This window comes from Ictidomys tridecemlineatus, chromosome 6 (genome assembly GCF_052094955.1).
Source record: "Ictidomys tridecemlineatus isolate mIctTri1 chromosome 6, mIctTri1.hap1, whole genome shotgun sequence".
Taxonomy (NCBI): domain Eukaryota; kingdom Metazoa; phylum Chordata; class Mammalia; order Rodentia; family Sciuridae; genus Ictidomys; species Ictidomys tridecemlineatus.
Window position 1 is genome coordinate 36,880,589 of NC_135482.1, and position 20,426 is coordinate 36,901,014.

Here is a 20,426-nt window from a genome sequence, read left to right on the forward strand (position 1 = left end):
TGTTCATGTCCTCACTATTCCATAGATACCCTGGCCACCTTCTGTATACGAGGAACATTCTAAGCAGGCTCCCACCTAGAGGCTACTGGTACTTTCTTGCCTCTGCCTAAAATGTTCTTCCAAATAATAGAGTGGTTGACACCCACCTCTCTCTCATTTTAATATCATCTGATCAAAGGCACCATTCAGTTTATATAAAATAATAGCCCCTTCTAATTACTATTTTTTAACCCTTATTTTCATTCATAGGCATATCTTGCCATATAACAAGTACACTTCTATGGTCAAACACCTAATAAAGTATTTGCCATGTAGTAGATACTCAGTATGTATTGGAGAAATGGATAGATGGATGGAAAAAATCCTTACCAGATAGTTGGATATATGGATATGGATTATGGGAGAGAGATTAGCTGAGAGGATTAAAAAGTATTTGTGTTACTTATTTTTTATTCATTGTTCACTTAATTAACATTTACTGACCCTTTACTTTGTTTCAGTTCTTCTGCCCAAATAGTGGATTTATAGGATATAAAGATAGTATCCATACTTTTGTAAGCTCATAGTTTTATAAGACAGATTGTAAATACATTGTGGTGTGTTATGTATTAGATATCCAGCAGTTGAAACCATAAAACAATATGATATCAACAAAAGCATATCACTTAGGAATTTCAGAGTTAACTTTACTAATTAATTTTTTTCCCCCAAGATGTGAAAGTTTTTGAGGTAGGAGCTAGTGTGTCCTGTTCAGTTTTGTATTCTTCCCACTTTTATTACAGTGCTTATATATGCTTTTAAGTGAGTAAACATCTAAATAACTTAATAAAATTATAAAAATAATCCTAATGGTATGAATATTGTACTATGTTAAAGAAAACAAGTTTAAGGTCTTATATATTCTTAGATGAAGACAAGACCTCCAAATTAAAGCCAAGTTACAGTGTTCAGTAAACATTCATTCCTACTAGGCTAGGGTTTAGAAAACTGGTCAAAACAGGAAATTTGAGAATTTGGGGCTGGGGCTCAGTGGTAACGCACTTGCCTGGCATGTGTGAGGCACTGGGTTCATTTCTCAGCACCACATAAAAATAAATAATTCAAAAATAAATAAATAAATAAATTTGAGAATTAAAAAAACTTCATCTTTTTTTTAAACCCAAAGATTATCTTAGGAAATGTTTAAGCTTTTAAAACCTGAAGGAGTAATCAGAAAAAGCAAAATGAAAACCAAAATAATATTGTGGGGCAAGCACTAATCAGTACAGAAGGCTAGTAAGTTATCTACAGTGTTTCCATATTCCTTTATTTAACATATTTTAAGCAGCCCATTTTTCAAAAATATGCTTTCATTTTTAGTTTTCCTTTGAACTTTAAATATTTTGGGTTAGCTTTTTAGCATAGAAACAGCATGTTTTTAATAAGAAAATAATTGTTTTTATTTTATCAGGGGTTGATATAGAGGCAGCTCGAAAGGAAGAAGAACGAATAATGCTTAGAGATGCAAGGCAGTGGTTAAATAGTGGTCATATAAATGATGTACGGCATGCAAAATCTGGAGGTACTGCGCTTCATGTTGCAGCCGCTAAGGGCTATACAGAAGTTTTAAAGTAAGTATTGGTTTTTTACAGAATTTATTGTTTTGCTTTGGTTTGTTTTCTTTATTTCATTATTCCTTTTCTTTAAATGTCAGCAAACATTATCTTGGGGCAGCTTATAAAGAAGTAAATGTCTTTCTTCAGTTAGAAAGAGAAAATTATCTTGAATGTGATTGGTTTTTTTTTGTTTTTTCAGTTTCATTTTTCCCATAAAATGAATTTACATTTCAAACAACCATTATGTGTTACCTTCTGGGCCAATAAATTATTACACATTTTGAGGTTCTAATGTGTAGAACTGACTAATTCCTGAGACTAAGAACAATGCTCTATGCATGTATCATCACATTGAGAGCTTGGTTTCTGCTGAGTATTTATTTACATATAGTTTATCTAACATAAAGTTTTTACTATAGATTCACTAGACTCAGAATGTTAATAGTATAATACTAAATATCAAGCCATGGGCAACTTTGACTACCTTAGGGCTATGTATTGATTGGCCAATTTCCTTGTAACAAAGTTCCTTTATATCTATCTCTCTCTACCCCAACCCCTGTCTCTCCTCCATCCATCTCCCCTGTCTCCCGCCTCTGTCTCTCCCCACTCTGTCTCTCCCCCCTGCCCTCCCAGTCTCTCCCCAGCCTACCCTCCCTGTCTCCCCCTCTGCCCTCCCTGTCTCCCCCCCTTCCCTCCCTCCCTCCCTCCCTGTCTTTCCCCATTCCCTTTTGTGTGTATGAGTGTGTGTGTGTATGTATTTATTTTATTTTATTTGGTATTGGAGATTTAACCCAGGGATACTTTACTACTGAGCCACATCCCCTAGTGCTTTTTATTTTTCATTTTGAGACAGTCTCACTAAGTTGCTAAGGCTGGCCTTGAACTTGCAATCCTCCTGCTCAGCCTCCTGAGTTACTGGGATTATAGGTGTGTGCCAGTGTGCCCAGCTCTGTGTGTATATAGTTTTTACTTATGCTCCAACTATATAAAAAAAATTACCCTGTGTGTAACTTTTGTTATGTGTATGTGAGAGGACTAATAAGACCATCCCTCAGATCTATTTTACCCTTTGTATTGCTTCTAATCCATTTGAGCTTCTGTTAATCAATATCTTCTTTACTTCTCATCAGTAAAACTATGGAAGTGGGTCACCAATTCCCAAGTTTCCTCCTTTTCAGTCTCTATTCAACTTCTATAATGTAGTCTTTCTCCTAGAATAGCAATGTTATCTTTTGTTTGATTATCTTTTGTTTTCTTGTCTCCTGTTTCTTTCTAATCTAAAACTTTTCAGAACTTTTAACCCCGTTAGCAAGTCATGAAATGAACATAGTGAGTTACTGGCAGCATTAAATAAATAAATAAATAAAAAGTATTAAGAATATTGCGTATCTTTACTAAAAATTATTTCTTAAACTCTTGTCTCTGTAAATATATATGAGAGTACTGACTTGAATGTGTTCGTAGACTGCTTTAATTAGTTATCTTAAAGTCCTTTGTTAAGGTTCTCATTGTGCATCAGGATAAATATTAAACTACTCAGTACATAAGACTTTCAACATCTGGCCACTATTCTGCTCTAAAATAAACCATCACCATTGCAAGCATTTTGCCAGCCACATATATCTACTTAAAGTTCTGCTATGATATCTTAATGCCTACTGCTGTTTCTGTCTACATTGATTTTTCACCATCTCTTCAGCTTGGAGGCAAATTCCTTTTTTTTTTTTTTTTTTTTCAAATTCCATTTGAAAATGACCTTAGTCAAGGGTCATTAAGTTCCAGGCTAAAAAACAAAACACTGAACACTTCATTCATAATTGACATGCAACACAGCTACAATAAGTTGCCGTATTTATAATATTGCAGAGATTGAAACATATGGTATACTATGTTAGCAAGGTGAGAGGAGAGGGTACTGGTGGAAGCATAAGTAACAATTGAGCAGATTCTTTCAACTAAAAGTTCTTTTGTTCAGCAGTTCTACCTCTTGATAGAATATTTTTTTACAGATACCCATGTAGGAAGAAATGTATGTGCTAGTAGCATTATTACTATTAGCTACAGGAGAATAGTTTTATAAATTATGGTACATCCTTTCCCTGGAATATTCTCCAGTAATTAAAACATGAATGAGAAATCTCCTAATATGTTGTTATAGTAAGAACACTAGGGAGTATTATGAAATGTCAAATTCAAGGATAAAAGCACATGTCATTTGTTTATTTTTTAAAATTATATTTGTGTATGAAATCTTTCAGTAAGGGTATAGTCAAAATTAATATTGTTAACCTGGCACACTGGTACATGTTTGTAATCCCAACAGCTCCAGAGGCTGAGGCAAGCGGATTGCAAGTTCAAAGCCAGTCTTGGCAACTTAGCGATACCCTAAGCAACTCAGTGAGACCCTGTTCCTAATTAAATATTAAAAAGGGCTTGGGGTATGACTCAGTGGTTAAGTGCCCTTGGGTTCAATCCCCAGTACCAAATAAAAATAATAATAATATTGTTATGGAGCTGGGGGAAACTGGTTAATGTTTAGCTGTGGGAGAGTGACTTCCCTTTATTTTTAAAATTTTTGTGAATAAATAATTATATGTAAATTAATCAACAAAAAATTTAAAAATCTGCTTCAAATGTAATTTTCTTCCTGCCTCTCCCCCCAAACATACAACTCCTTTCAATTTGATTTTGAGTATTTAAATTCTGTACTCCCATTGCATCTCCATTACAGAATCTGTGAAGGCTGATTATTATTTTTCATTATTTTTGTCCTCCATTAGAAGCTCCTTGAATATAGATGGTTTATTGTTGTTGTTTTATTTTTAAGTGTCCTGGTGGGACTTGGCATATACAGAGAATCATGTTTGTTGAAAAAAAAAATGTGCATCTACTTCCCTCTTTACACAGATTCCCAAGCATTTACAATTTTATGTTATTCAGGTATTTAATTGTGTTTCCTAATAAGGATATTTTTTATTATCTTATGTTCCAGTATTATTTCTGCCTCTCCTAATAAAATTTCTGATAACATATTAGTGGAGATATTTCTGTAATAAAAATAATGGGCATGGCTTTAAATGTTGGTCTTCAGACAGGTGTCAGGCAGTAATATAAGAAATTTATAGGAGAGTTAGTAATATTAACTGTTACTACAATCTTTTTTAGATGAAAAGAATCCCTTCTCACGCTCAGTATTTTAGAAAGTAAGATTTCATGAATTGTGAAGTACTGAATGTTCTCTTGTGTTTGGAAGACTGTGCTATGTGCAATTTATAGATCCATTCTTTGTGAATGGGTCTAAATGAAATAAAGGTCAAATTCAATGTGCAGTTAGAGAAATACTGACATAATATATGCAACTCTTTATATTGTATGAAAATTTGTTTTCTAATCTTGTTGATGATTGGAATATCTGCTTTCTACTGCTGCAATAGACTCAATCCCTTGGAATATGTACTTTATTTTGTTTTGTTCTTTAGAGTGAGATTGTCGTTTTTTCTTCACAGTTTCTCATGGTAGGTCATAAAGATTTATAAAAGCTTTCATAAACCAGTTCCTTAACTACAAGGCAGCAAAACATTATATTTATAATATAAGTTTGTTTGATTCTAGTATATTTTTAAAACACATTTAGCCTGAGAAAACATCATGACACCTGAAGATAATTCCAGTAGTAATCAGTTTTACATACAAATTGATGTGTTAGTTTTTGATCTTCCATTGAAAAAAATCATGGACTTGTCTGCGAAATTTTCACTTACAAGTGATTCTAACAAGAAGTAATCAATCTTATTAAACCATAAGACTTAGAGTTGGTAGGAATTAATAAAAAGCCACACTATTATGACAACAACACAAGGTCCTCTTTTTCTGAGTGGTTTCTGAGAATTAACTTTTTTATTTGTCCTAGTCGATTTATTGAGGGCAAAGGAAATTTGAACTCTGAAAAGAAACACATTGAAATTTTTCATTAAATTTCATGGTATAAAGCTTTGATCATATTTGTAATTTCTAGGTTTTAATGATTATCTAATTCACTATAATCTCTTTAGACTTTTAATACAGGCAGGCTATGATGTTAATATTAAAGATTATGATGGCTGGACACCTCTTCATGCTGCAGCTCACTGGGGTAAAGAAGAAGCATGTCGAATTTTAGTGGACAATCTGTGTGATATGGAGATGGTCAACAAAGTGGTAGGCCTTTTAAATGTATTTTAACTATAGAAATAAAATTTTACCCTCAAAATGTTGTAAGACTGTAAAGTATATAATCATATTTTTACCATCTATATTACAGACTATTTTGCCCAACATTAGATTTATTAGTTAATGGTTTCAGTCTCCCAAATGAGGTGGTTCTGGCCTTGTTCTGTAAAGAAAGAAGGAAAACATATTATCATACATTTAGAGAACATTTGAGTACTTACATTAATTTTTAAGAATTATTAAGAATTGATAAATTAAGAAAATATTTTGCATTTCCTTATAAATGTTTTCTGCCATCACTGAGTTGGAACATGTATAAAAGATGTTTCTAATTCTCTTTAGCTGGTAGTCTCAATAGCCTGCTTATAGTGATTAAATGGTATGAATAGTAAAGTGAGAATAGTAAAAACCATAAAATTTTATTTCAGATAAGATTATTGTGATGCAATATTACAGATGAGAAAACAGTTCAGTGATGTAAATGATTTACTTAATATCATACAATTAGATGAAAGGAGGAAGCAAATATCATACAAATTATTTTTCACAAAATCATGAAAAGATTCAGGTTACCAAATTCCTTGTTAGATTAGATTTTCACACTCTATCCTTTTTCAATACTATCAGTCAGTTTACCATTGTAACCAGTATTCTTGCTAATCTCCACCCGCTCCTTCTTGGTAAATAATTATCACTTAGCAACAGTAGGAGAGCTCAAAACATGTGTCCTGTAGTGAGCTTATAGCCATAATTTCATAAAATATTTCTTATATATTGCCTTTCATAGGGTAATATAGTGAAGTACTTACCAGAGGTGCATGAAATGTCCTCATCTTTATTCAAACCAGAGCCACCTAATTCTGTTGTGTCCATTAACCCATTAGGTCCCAAGTCTTCAATTCTGTGAATATTTGAATGAAATTGCCACAGATGCATTAAAATAGGTTGGGAATCTAGAGCTTATATATATATTAATTATTATTATTATCAATTAATTTTATATTAATTACATACTTATATTTTACCTTGTTATATAATCATAAGTTTTTCAGGTGTTTCACATCTGGGATAATGGGACAAAATGAGTTTATAATGGTGCAGGTGCTGGTTGCTCAGGCAACTGCAGTTTCTAATGGGGAACCTGCAGTAGAAAGAGAATGTGACATACCACATGCCTAAGATTTGTCCATGGGTAAATCATTAGAGATTGAGCTAATAAGGCAGATTTCTGTCCTAGTTTCCAATAAAGAAGCCCTTGAAATTACTTTGCTACGTATTTTATGTAAGAAATGTGCAGGTAAGAAAATCATAGAAAGTAGTGAAAATCTTCAGGAGAGTCAAGGTAAAAATTTTTGAGAATGATTCATCTGAAAGTATATATTTGTACTTACATATAAATATATTTGATCTGGAATTTTGAGTCAAAACTTTAAATAATTTGCTTTCTCTCATTTCTGTTATAATGATTTTCTGTTTTGTGATCAGTGTTAGAAGACAAAGAAATGTTGATACAGTTAACTAAAAAGATGGCAATTTTAGCTTTATAGTTCATGTTTCTTTTTTTTTCCATGTTGAACTTTTCCTTAGAGTTAAGATTTATTTGAAGAAATTATTGGATACCTGTTACCCTTTGAACTCTGGTCTGCATTCTTTTCTCTCTCTCAGTGACCATTTGTTAATGCAATACTGAGAATTGCTTCATTTAATAATAATTATGGCTTCCAGATAAGACTAGAAAAGAGATAGATAGTAATTGAAGTGGTTTTCCAAAAAAGATTATATTACTTCCTTTTTTTTCCTAGCTGAATTAGTATTCTAACGAAACATATACAATATATAGTATGTATGAGAAAAAATTGCTTTTCCATCCAGTTTGCAATTGTCTCTTTCCTAGGTACAATTCATAACTATACACTGGGAGGAAAAAAAAATTCACTTAAATTTTTTTAATCCTTTTGTTTCTATATTACTATGATAGCAGCTCCTTATGTCACCCTAAATTTAATCTATTTTTTCATTCGTCATTTCAGTGGATCTTTATATGATCTTGAGATAATCGTGACTTAGAATTTTATAACATTCAAACTCTTCACATATATTATCTAATGTTATCCTTTTAACAACCCTATAAAGTTGTTAAAAGAGTTTTGCAGATTCAGGAATATCATTTTAATAAAACTAATTTTCCTAAATTCCTACTAATTGAGTAGTAGTCATATTTTTTAATCTGCTAAGTTCCTCTAGGCTGTTTCCGTAGTTTAGTTTTCTCATATATTTTAATTTTAATCAAAATCCTTCTCTTTAAAATTAAGACTTTAAAGACATTTTAACCATGAGGAACTGAGTAATATATATAGCATACTAAAAGCCTTTGTGCCATAAATATGAAGTACAGACAAATCACTTTGTATTAATTGCATTGTCTTAATTGTATAAGCCTATCTGTGTGAATTTATCTTGTTATTTCATACCTATCAGTACTTGTAAATTCAAGATTTTTGCTTTGTTTCTTAAGCTATCAAAGAAATGTACTTAAGGTACTATCAGAATTTAGATTGATTCATTAGTAATGGGAAACATGATTTGGAGAAATAATATACAGAAAATGCAACAAATTCTATAGATAATCTTGACAGTCTACATGTAAGCAGGGAGAATGTTCTAAAAATAAATATTAGAGATTTGTCTCAAACTTTTACTTATTTACAAACTGAAACACATTTGCTGTCATTTTAATTCATTATAAATTCAGTGATACTGATTTTAAATATAAAGAGATTTCCATTTTGCATTTTTCACTTCTTAAAATGATTGTTTTACCAGAATGTACCTAAATATTCTTCCTTCTTAAGTATTAACTAGGATGCTTTCCTAGTTAGGATTTCTCCTGATGTATTAGTACAATGATTAGCAGGCATGTTTTTTAGCTTGATACCTGTAATTGTAAAGATTTGAATGAGTAACAGAGTTGTTTCTGCTACTGAGCACAGGTCTTTTTCTTTTTAATTAAAACCCTAATTATATTGAGCTTCTTATTTTCTATAAAGATAAAATGGCATACTAGAGCACTGAAGGTCTAGATTCTGTTCCCACTTTCCCTTCATTACCTTTATAACCTTTGGCAAATATTCACTTGGAGGTTGAGTTTCCTCATCTGTTCAATAAGAATTATAATTATCCTTGTCCCAACCAGTTCACCTGTGGTTGTGAATATAAAAAGAGATCATATCTGCAAAGGCAACTCATTTAGAATAAATGAATAAAGAAAAAGAGACTATGAAATTAAACTTAATGACTCTAGTGTGTCTATGGCTTTAGTAATTCATAGTTTTTTTAATATTTATTTTTTTAGTTTTAGGTGGACACAATATCTTTATTTTGTTTTTATATGGAACTGAGAATCGAACCAGTGCCTCACACATGCCAGGCAAGCACGCTACCACTTGAGACACATCCCCAGCCCCATAGTGTATTTTTTTAAGCTGCCTGTTTTCTTTTTTTTTTTTCCTTAAAGATTCATTGATATGATTAATTTATTATTTTCTCATACCTCAGCATCATGTCCTCAGTTGTTTTCTGGTACCTTTGAGTGACTCTCCTTACAATAAAACTGTATACTGTGTTTGTGCTCCATTAGTGAAGCCTGGTAGACTCCTAGTAGTTAAGAATCAAATACTGTTGATAATTTGTTAGCTCTGTAACCATCCTATAGATTGTTTAAAAAGCATGGTTAAGTTATTGAATTAAGTTGATGGGTATGCTTTTTAAAATAAGAAAATTTTGGTTATAGCCCATATTTTACTCTAGCTTTTATTCTTTATCAGTTGCTATTTGCATAGTAGACTCATTTATCATGGGAGAAAGTGAAAAGAAAGGTTTAGTAAGGTGACCTGATTTCTTATTCTTAATAAGGATAACCCCATTGCATTTAACTGCTACAAAATTTAAAAGTATTTTTCAAGGTGAGGTATTTCGTTTAGGAGAACTGATAAATGCTTAAATAAACAATACTTTAAAAGTCAGTGAGTTACTACCACATAACAACATGACCTTGAACACAATTTGCTTTAAAAGTATAGCACTTGTAACATATTAGAACTCATTATACAAACAATATCATGTAGCAAAAAAAAAAAAAACATGAATTGCCAGTCTAAAGGGCACCTTATAATATTGAGCCAATTATTTTCATAGCAGTTTTTCTTCAGAAACTTAATTATTGGTTTTTAATACTGAAAGTTGAAATGGGAGGAAAGTTTATTAAAGCTAAAGCTTTTTTCTCATGGACTGGACAGAGATAGTTAGATTGCCTCTTATTAAATTCCTATTGGAGAATCTTTCTAGCAGGGAAAGTCAACAGTTCTTTGAAAAATTTTTCCCACAATGAATAAAAATAGATTTTAAAACTAAGAAAGATCTATGACTGGCTGGCCAAACATTAAGTAGTTTAGAAATACATATAATTTCTCTACCAAAATTTAAGTTTTAGGAAGGTATCAAAAAGAAAAAAGGTCTCAGAAGGTTAAACCAGAGTTCTCATTTGTTGCATTACTCTATTCCTATCAGTACAGCCAAGAAAGTGAAAACATGTCCACATAAAAACTTGTACATCACTGTTTGTAGCAGCATTATTTATTTTAAGCAAAAACAAATGTCTAACCAATGATTAAATTAGCAAAATGTGTACATCATGCAGTGAATTTTTTATTTTTCAATAAGAAGTAGTGAAGTAGGTGCTGGGGTTATGGCTCAGCTGTAGAGCACTTGCCTAGCACAAATGAGGCCTTGGGTTTGATACTCAGCACCACATAATAAAAATTTTTAAAAATGTATTGTGTCCAACTACAACTAAAAAAAATAAATATTAAAAAAAAAGTGAAGTAGCTATGTGTTGTGGCATACACCTATAATCCCAGTGACTCAACAGGCTGTGCAGGAGGATCACAAGTTCACTTGGTAATTTAGCAAGACCCTGTCTCAAAATAGAATTAAAAAAGGAGTTGATGTAGTGATAATACACCATAAGATGGATGAACTTTGAAAACATGAAAAAATGAAGAAGCCTTTTACAAAGACGATTCCATTTATATGAAATAGCAACATAAGTAAATATGTAGAGACAAAGTAGATTAGTGGTTGGGGGGGGTCATGAAAATATTCCAAAATTTATTATGGTGACGGTTGTACGACTCTGAATATACTTAAACAACACTGAATCATACACTTTAAATGAGTGATATGTATGTTGTATCTCAATAAAGCTATTAAAAAAAGAATAAGGTATTGTCGATAGCTTCTCACATGGATTTCTCATATATCTCCTTTGAATTATATTTATCATGTCATTTGTAACTACTGAAACATGTTTCTTAACTTCTTTCTGTATGGTTATAATTAATTTTTGAAGATGTTATATGCTTTTATTGATTTTTAACCATCACTAACCCTCTTCCCTATTTTCTGCCTAGGGCCAGACAGCCTTTGATGTAGCAGATGAAGACATTTTAGGATATTTAGAAGAGTTACAAAAGAAACAAAATCTGGTATGTATCATGACTGCCTAAAAACTGCCTGTGTTAATAAGTTATCTTAATAGCTTCAAATTTCAAACAGTTAAAAATTGTTCTTGTGGCGTTTTCTATGTTTTGATTTTAAGTTATTCCTAGCAGTCAAACTAAATGGCAGTGAAAGAATAAAGGGATAGTGATGATATTTTAGCCTTTTGTGTTATTTATTATTTCTATTTCCTTCCTTCCCTTCACAAAACGAATATTTAAATAATCTGTATATTCTCAAGAATAATGTGTTTTGTAATTTCATAAGAAAGTTTTCTCAGATTGTAAAATCTCAGTTTTCAAGTGGGCCTTAGAAGACCAGTTGCATCATCAGAAAACAGATTTTTAAGTAAAATGCCATTAGCTATCCCAAGTGGTTAGTAGACCTTGACTTTTTCAGTAAACTGAAGTTGGAGGGATCTAAAAAATTCAACTTCATCCTGCTTAGAGCTGTTTAATCCTCTAGTCTTTTTCATTCTTTCTTTATTCAAGCCCTCTCCACTGTAGGTAACACTTAAACTTTTGATTTACTTGTTTGGGTTTGTTTGTTTGTTTACTGTTTTTTAAATTGCTATGTTAATATTTTAAAATCTGTGTTTTACTAATTAAAATTATTTTAATAGTATTCATTTTTTCCTTTGAATAATTTTGTATAAAGCTCCATAGTGAAAAACGGGATAAGAAATCTCCACTAATAGAATCAACAGCAAATATGGAAAACAATCAGTCACAGAAGACTTTTAAAAAGTAAGTAAATTATTAAAAGCATATTTTTTTATTGTTACGAATGAGTTAGCATAATAGTCACAAACATAATTATTGTGGGTCTGAGGAAAACTAGTATTTTAACCTTTTGTGTTCATAATGATTTGAGGACTATTTTCCTTTCACAGCAAAGAGACTTTGATTATTGAGCCAGAGAAAAATGCATCCCGTATTGAATCTCTGGAACAGGAAAAGGTTGATGAAGAAGAAGAAGGAAAGAAAGATGAATCTAGTTGTTCCAGTGAAGAAGAAGATGAAGATGACTCAGAATCAGAAGCTGAAACAGGTAAAATTTGAAGGATAAATGAATTTTTAAAAAATTGTGTTGCATTATAAAGTGAGACAAAATGGATTTCTCTGCCAAGCCAGTAAATTATCTTTCAGTATTAGAAAATTTTGAATACTAGTGAGTTTATTGTTTATTCTCTTAATTATTTGGAGACTCTTGTTCACCTCTTCAATTTACTAACCTGTATTTTAGATTTGTAGAAAGTGCCGAGGCTTCTCAGATTCCTCTAGAATGGCACAGATAGTGAGTACAAAGGGGTCCTCAGCAATTCAAGAATGTACTTGCTGCTTTCTGAAACCTATAAACCCAGGAAGCTAGTCCCAGCAGTATCCCAAATTCTCATGGTAGAAAGGGACTGAATTAAGATACTTTCCCATGAGGACATGGGAAAATTTGCTTTGAGAAATTTTAAAGATAGCTATAGGCATGTAGTTATATTTATATTTCTTTTAATAAAATTAAAACTTTATAGTTGTCTTTTTTAACCACCTACCTTAGTCTGCTTTCTTTTTCTTCCTTCCTAAAGGCATCCATTACCATGAGTTTTTCCTGTAATCCTCAAGTCCATGTTTATGCTCTTATATATCATAAATGTTAGGTGGCTGGATTCTAATCACTGAGAGATTTAAATTTTTCCTCATTGCTGTCATTTTATTTGGTCACATAACAACATATCTTTTGCCCTAGTGAGATGATCGTGTGGGGAATATTGGAAACTAGCACAATTGCTAATTACCGAATGTTGTTATATGTTTGTATAACATAGTAATTAAATATTCCTAAGTATAAAAGCAAATTATATGAAAAGTAGCATGCATAGTGTTTAAGTACGTGGACTGGTTCATGTAGATAATTGTATGTGTGGATAATTTATTTAATCTCAGATTTCTTATCAGAATAATAACTACCTTCCATGGATACAATGGATGCAATCAATTGCATTTGTAATAAGGGTTAACTTTCATATAATAATTGTATAAAACTATGATCATTAAATTTGATCAATATACATAGTTATCACTTTATTTAAATTTATACTGTTTCTTTTATTCATTTTACAAAACCTGAAAGATAAAATGATGTCATTGGCCCAGATATTTTTTCAACTATTTAATGTTATTTCTATGTACTTAGTCCCTTCTCTGAGTACTAAGTCTATAGTAAAGTATATCATTACAAATCAAACTACATGCATATCTACCCAAGGAAGTCAGGAGTAAACTAACATCCAGATCTCTGAATAAGTCATGGTCATTTTTTTTTTTTTTTACTATTTATGTGGTAGAATTCAAGAATTGGAAGTCTAGTCATTTCTTCTAGAGATTTCTGATTTTTATCTTTCTCTTAATATAGGTTCTTTTAATACAATTCATTGTTCATTGTTAGGCACTGAGGAGCTGTTTAAAACAAACAAAACACTTCAATCTTAGGCCAGTTTTGTCACTAACTAGTAAATCTCCTTATCTCTTTTGCTTGAAATTTTCTTGATTGTAAAATAAGAATTGGACTATATGATCTGTATGGTTCTTTAAATGTAAATGATTCTATAAATATATCAGATTACTTTGAATTTTTTCCCATTTGAAATTTAAGCGTATCAGTCACCCTCTGCTCAATTTCTCACTGAGCTAACTTTAAATGTTCCTCTAAAGCATTGTACTATGAGAATTTTGTTCTTCCTGTTGCTGCTAGTGCTGGGTTGTGCCAGGAAAATTTGACTTGTGTCTGAAGAATTAATTCATGTAATCTCTGTATGGTTTCATGTCTCTCTTTTAGTATCAACCAGGATTTATCATACTTAATTTAGCAAACTTGAGAAAGCTGACTTTTCCCTATAGACCTACAGCTTGATTTGACAATTTCTAAACTATTTCTTTTTTCTACTTTATGTGAGGTTATTTTCCTTGTCGTAAAGTAACTTTTGCTGACTATTTCTTTGATAAATTCTTGATCTAGCCAGTTTTTCTTTAGTGTTCGTTCTTTTATCATAAACCAGTTGAAAATAGGAACTCAGTCAAAAGTTTTCATTGCCTTCCAAATGATTTATAAACTGGACATGTAATTGAGAGAATTAAGAAATGAGTATTATGTTTTTTCTTTTAGGATGTTTTTCCTCAAGGAATTAAAATTTCCCTTCTTAGCTGAACCAAGTAGAAGAACTTAATGTTTCTAATAACATGGTAGTATATATGAGTTTATCTTACTTACTATTTCTCTTACTAGACTGTAAGTTTCATGCAGTTAAAATATTTTGTCTTTTTGTTGACTGATAGTTCTCTAGTATCAAAGACACAGTATTTTAAGTATAAAGACAATAAATACTTGTTGAATGATGCTTCTACCTGGTTAGGTGGATTATTTTCTAAGAAGATAGTATGGTGCTCATTTAAATATTTTAGAAGTAAGAAAACATGCTCTTTGGGACTTTTAAACATACTATTTTACAGGTATATAAGCTGATTATTGAGAGAACACTTTTAGATTTCCTGAAATAAAGAAGAGCAATAAATTTTAGATCATCAGTGAAAATCCATTAGAAAATTACATCAGGTTCTGATTGTGTCTCTTATTCTCAAAGCTTTATTTTGTTTCTTTTATGTTTTCTTAACAATTTACTTCAGCCTACAAAGACATTTCTACAAATATCTTAAAAAGCCACTTGTAAAAAATCAGAACTAGGAAAAGACAGCCATTGAAGCCGAATTTCTATAGAATCTTGATTCTTACATTTTTTTTTAATAGATAAGACAAAACCTGTGACTTCTGTAACTACTGCCAACACTTCTAGTACACAAGCAGCTCCTGTAGCTGTTACAACACCTACTCTGTCATCAAGTCAAGCAACACCCACATCACCTATTAAAAAGGTAAGCCAAAATTGTTTTTTAAAAATACATGTTTTCTATTTAAGCACCACTTGGACTAATCATTAAAACAGTCCTGAATTTTTAGTTGTTTTTCCTAGAAAGTATATTATACTTTTCTGGTTTTTAGTTTGAGATTTCTTCTGAACCATATTATAGTCTTTTTAAAAATCCTTTTTGCATTCAGTATTACAGTTGGTAGTTAACATATACAATTGATAGTTAAAGTAAATAGCAGGAAGATTTAAATTTTCGTAATATTTAAACAAATGATCATCACAGTTTTTATTTCTCATTTTTTTGTAAGAATTTCAGGTTTTATATCCTTTATGTATGCTAAATATAGTATAGGTATTAATAATTTCACATGTGGGTCAGTTAGCCACAAAAAGTTTAAAGTCAGTGAGAGCTAGAATCTAGATTTTTTTTTTAACTCTTTATAGTATTGTGAACACTAGGCATGCCACTATGGTATGACAATAAGAGCATGATCTCTGTGATCAGACATACCAGAGATCAGCGCCACCTCTTGTTACGACCTTGTGTGAGTTATCTTCCTTATCTGTCATAAGACATAATAAAGAGAAGTAACGTTAATATTATAAGGATTGGTTGAGACAATGAGCTTGACGAGTGATTAAGTGTTCTCCCAAAATGTTAATTTTATTTCTTCTTTTTCTCTCTGCCTCTGTTCTACACCAAAGCAGTTTTCCAATTGGAGTGTTACTCTTTTTGAAGACTTGCCTTTTCATTTCTACTCTAGAACCTGTCCTTTTAACCCAAATTAAAGAGTAGGTTTCTTTCTTGTTGTTGTTTCATTTTAACCTATTTGTGTCTTTATAAAGATTTCTCCTCATCAACTCCTTCTTATCTTTAATGAGTATACTCTCTGTACAAAGAAACTTTCCCCCTACAAAACATTTAACAATTGAATGTAGTTATAATAAAACTACATCCCTGAATGTCAGTATCTCCTAAATATGAAGGCAATTTTCCTTCATTCCTACAGAGGAGATTTTAACTTTTATACAGGACTATTATTTTAACTAATATATATACTCAGATTTTTTTCTTTTGTGCTTTTTTTTCAAATTGAGCTTTCACTCAAGGATTGCACATTGTGTTCAATTGATATATCTCTGTCTTTAAAATTCTTACTTTGTTGCTTATCTGACAATATTTGGGCTGCATGGATTTGAGAACCTATTTCAAATACCCACTGTGTTTCTATTATGTTGTCAGTCTTAATTAGGGTGCTCAAAATATAGATCTTTTTTATAATCATAAACTAGAAAATTTTTCTAAAAGCCTGTACTGTTAGTAATAATTCTTCTCTAAAACTTTTTCCAAGTAAAACAATAACATGAATTCATAGTGGTAGAAATGTATGGATTTCACTGGTATAGTTCAAATGTCATATATGATTGACTTTCTATATTCCAGAACTGAGGGCTTCTTGAGCCTATGTCATATGATCATAATTATGTATGCTTTAATATGAAATTCTCTAAAATTAATTTTTCTGTAGAATTTTAAAAACTGTTATGTTATAAGTAGTATCACTAAAGTTCAGTTGAACTGAAGTTTAATTTATTTCTGGAACTCCCATGTATTTCTTCAGTCAATACTAAAATTGTTCCTGCACCCTTTCGTTCTTTTGATTTATTGTCTGTTAGGACCATGGGATCATCACAAGTTCCCAGAAGCTCCAATCCTTTGAGTGTATCTGTCTCTTTTTCTCTTGGTTTCTCTTGGTATTTGGTTAAACAGTCCCTCTCCTCCTATAGTCCAGAGCTTGAATAGTCTTCTTGTGTTCAGTTTTCTTTTTCTCAGACAGAACCCTAGATTTATGTCAATTAATTTTTCAATTTATACCTGACACCCTAACTGAAAGTATATACTTGATACCTGTGTTAACTTAGTGTACCAGTATTTTTGCTATAAAAGTTCTTACTCAAAATCACTTTTGATTCTATAATCTAATTGATTTAATAACAAACACCTGCTTCTATTTACTTGCCCATTTAGAAATTCCATTTAATTCTGAATTTTAAGCATCATAATTTACTTTGAAGATCATATCATTTCAGTCTTTGTTCTTGGAGTTTTGTAACCATGTTTTATTCAAAGCAGTAAAACTTTGTACTAAAAATTTGAATTATTTTTAATGGGTGGGGGAGTCTTATCGGTATTACATGACTTCTAAAATTTGTTCTTATACTTAATTGTACTCATATTCTTTTATTTACTTTTATTTAGCATTTCAGTGTTAGGGTTTTTTCAAGATTTTACATATAACTTGAGAGACCTTAACAGATAAGAATTTTTTAAATGAATTATTAATTTGTAAATGCTTTTAAGGGTTCTAATTTGTACATTTCCAGTCACTGCTCTGCTTTTAACATTAACACAAAATTATGTTAACTTTTTCAGCTTCCTCCACTAGTGCCTACTGTATGAAACTATATATATTTATTATTTATATATATATAAACTATATCTATTTATATATTATATATATCTATTCCATGGAAAGGAATAGATCACAAAAAGGGGAAGCATACAGAATATTTTAAATGCTGCTTATTTTCTATTAAGGCAGGGTAACTTTAACAACAACAAAAAAAAAAAACAGAACTATTCACTTTAAATTATCCTTCTTTAAGTTCTTAAATGTTGAGCTAAAATTAAAGAATTACTTCTGTACCAGGCAGATATTTTGTGGAGATATTATATATAAAACTATCAGTTTGATTTTATGCTTTAAGTTGTTAACTAACAATAAGACTATATTACTCTCTATAGTCAAAATAAGCATTATAGTTACCTTTGGAACAGATTACCTACTGTGTTGTATGGGTATATAGTCCAAAGAAGTGTAAATCATATTTTCTTTACTGGGTGGCAAAAATTCTTGGAATTTTGTGTTCTAGTTAATCAAATCCGATATTAAAAGCATAATAATAATTTCATAAAAGACAAGTCTCTGCTGTGGGTACATGAAATACGTCAATAAAAAAGGACAAATGCAACATAATGGTATGATAGTATAAAAATTACATTTGATTTAAAGTAATGGGAACAGAACATTTGTGATAGATCTTGAATAATGAGTAGGTAGTACTTTAAGAGAGACGAGTTTGTATAAAAGGAGAGATGAAAAATAATATGAGCAAGTAGAGATAATATTTGGTAGGAAAAATTAATTATTCAGTTTGATTAGTTATAGAGTACATATATGCACAGTAAAGCAAGAAAAGTAGAGCCAAATTATGGAATATCTGATTCACTTCTATGGTTATACTTTTAGAATTTATTTGATAATAGAGTATCACAGAAAATGTGTGAACAGTGCCATGAGAAAATTATTCTTTCTTTCTTTCTTTTTTTTGTACCAAGGATCGAACCCAGAAATGCTTAACCACTGAGCCACATCCCCAATCCTTTTTGTATTTAGAGACAGGGTCTTGCTGAATTGCTTAGGGCCTTGCTGAATTGCTCAGGCTGGCTTGAACTCAGGATCCTCCTGCCTCAGCCTCCGGAGCTGCTAAGATTACAAGTATGCACCATTGTACCCAGCAGAAAATTATTCTTTCATAATATTCATTCTGGCAGAGACTGATTAAGGAAAGATTTATCAGAAAATCATTGAAGTTACCCACAGTGATAAGAGTGTAAACTAGGGAAGTGGGTGTATGCTTAAAAAGGAAAGGGGATTTGGAAACTTGGCACCTAACTTATGAATGGAAGGAGATGAGAAGGAAGTCTAATATGATTGTGGGAATTGAACAAATAACATTGGTGCCTTTACTAGAAATAGAAAATGAGTTAAGAGTTGTTTTGGAAATAAAAGTATTTGACTTTAGATATGTTCAGTTTCAAGTTCCAAATATAGTTCTAGATAGGTAGCTCTACAGGGAAATAAAATGTCAGGACTGGGAATTTAGGAGTTAAAGTAAACTGGAAAATAACAGTTAAATTTGAGAATAACCTGAATAAAAGTAATATTTAACCTGAAGAAGTAGAAAAGAGTCTGCTCTCATCTCTCAGCAGAAGAAAATACAAGGCAAAATGGGAGATCTGAGATATTTAGGATACTTATCTTGCAGTACTAGGAAAAGAACATTGCTAATAAAAAAATAAAAAATACAGGGGAGAGGGATCTAAGAAAAGGATAAGTGGTCACCACAGTAGGAAGATGAATATATGTCTTATTATAAGACCAGGAAGAAAGTATTGATTGTTCATTATTTCAGAAAGATTTATGCACCAAGTAAAATTGTGGAAAATAATTTTAAACGTAGAAGCCAGTACCTAAATCCAAATTTATGTCAGGCAGAATAGAGGTATATCAGTCATTACAGTGTAACAAGTGCCCATTTCGAAATAGATATTACTTCCTCAGTTGTCCCAACTCTGAAATAGCTTTGGGCCAAAACTAGTAAACATTTTGTTAAATGTTAGCTTCTGTTATAACAAAACATATGTTATCTCCTGTCTGTCTGCAGGAGAAACATTTGTTTTTGGTTTTGGTAGGGAAGATGAGTTCTCAAGCAGAGGCTGATAAACTATAACTGGTGGGCCCATTACTATATTTTTGTATAATCCACAATTAAGAATGGTTTTAACATGTAGAAATAATTGAGGAAAAATAAAAGACTATTTTGGACATCAAATCAGATTCTATTGTCCCTAAATAAAAATTTTTTGGAACATAGCCACACTGTTTTATTTATATATTATCTGTGGTCTGCAAAACCTAAAATGTATACTCTTGTCTCAGTACCTATGTTACTGCATAGAATATTTCTTGGTCAACTGAGTCCCTGGTATTTTGCACTCCTCCCCCACCAGGTGTACTTGGCCAAAGAAATACTTGTTTCATTTATTAAATAGTCAGGTGCAAATAAATTAATGATGGCTTTTGTACAATGTCCAAGGGATGTCACTGTACTTCTCTCAAAACTTTAAAATATCCCACACTCTGGACTCTGCTGTGTTTTGATACAAATTGATTAATTGAAGTACTAGAGGTATCTTATGAGAATTTTGTCTGTGAAGTGGGAACTTTAACATGCTCTATTAATATGCTAACTATAGCAGTCTTTGAAAATAAATATAAAAGAAAGGTCTTAAAAGGAAAAAC

The 20,426-nt window shown here is 31.3% G+C and overlaps 1 protein-coding gene across 4 annotated transcripts in view; it reads left to right on the plus strand.

The window, feature by feature from the left end:
- Window positions 1-20,426, plus strand: part of Ppp1r12a (protein phosphatase 1 regulatory subunit 12A) — a 134,722-nt gene that overhangs the window by 71,797 nt on the left and 42,499 nt on the right. For all 4 annotated transcript variants that reach the window (XM_040280275.2, XM_013364115.4, XM_013364118.4 and 1 more), the window contains exons 4-9: window positions 1,451-1,610; window positions 5,651-5,795; window positions 11,276-11,350; window positions 12,021-12,109; window positions 12,256-12,413; window positions 15,159-15,283. In XM_040280275.2, the coding sequence (XP_040136209.2) occupies window positions 1,451-1,610; window positions 5,651-5,795; window positions 11,276-11,350; window positions 12,021-12,109; window positions 12,256-12,413; window positions 15,159-15,283 (752 nt within the window). The remainder of the gene's footprint in view (window positions 1-1,450; window positions 1,611-5,650; window positions 5,796-11,275; window positions 11,351-12,020; window positions 12,110-12,255; window positions 12,414-15,158; window positions 15,284-20,426) is intronic.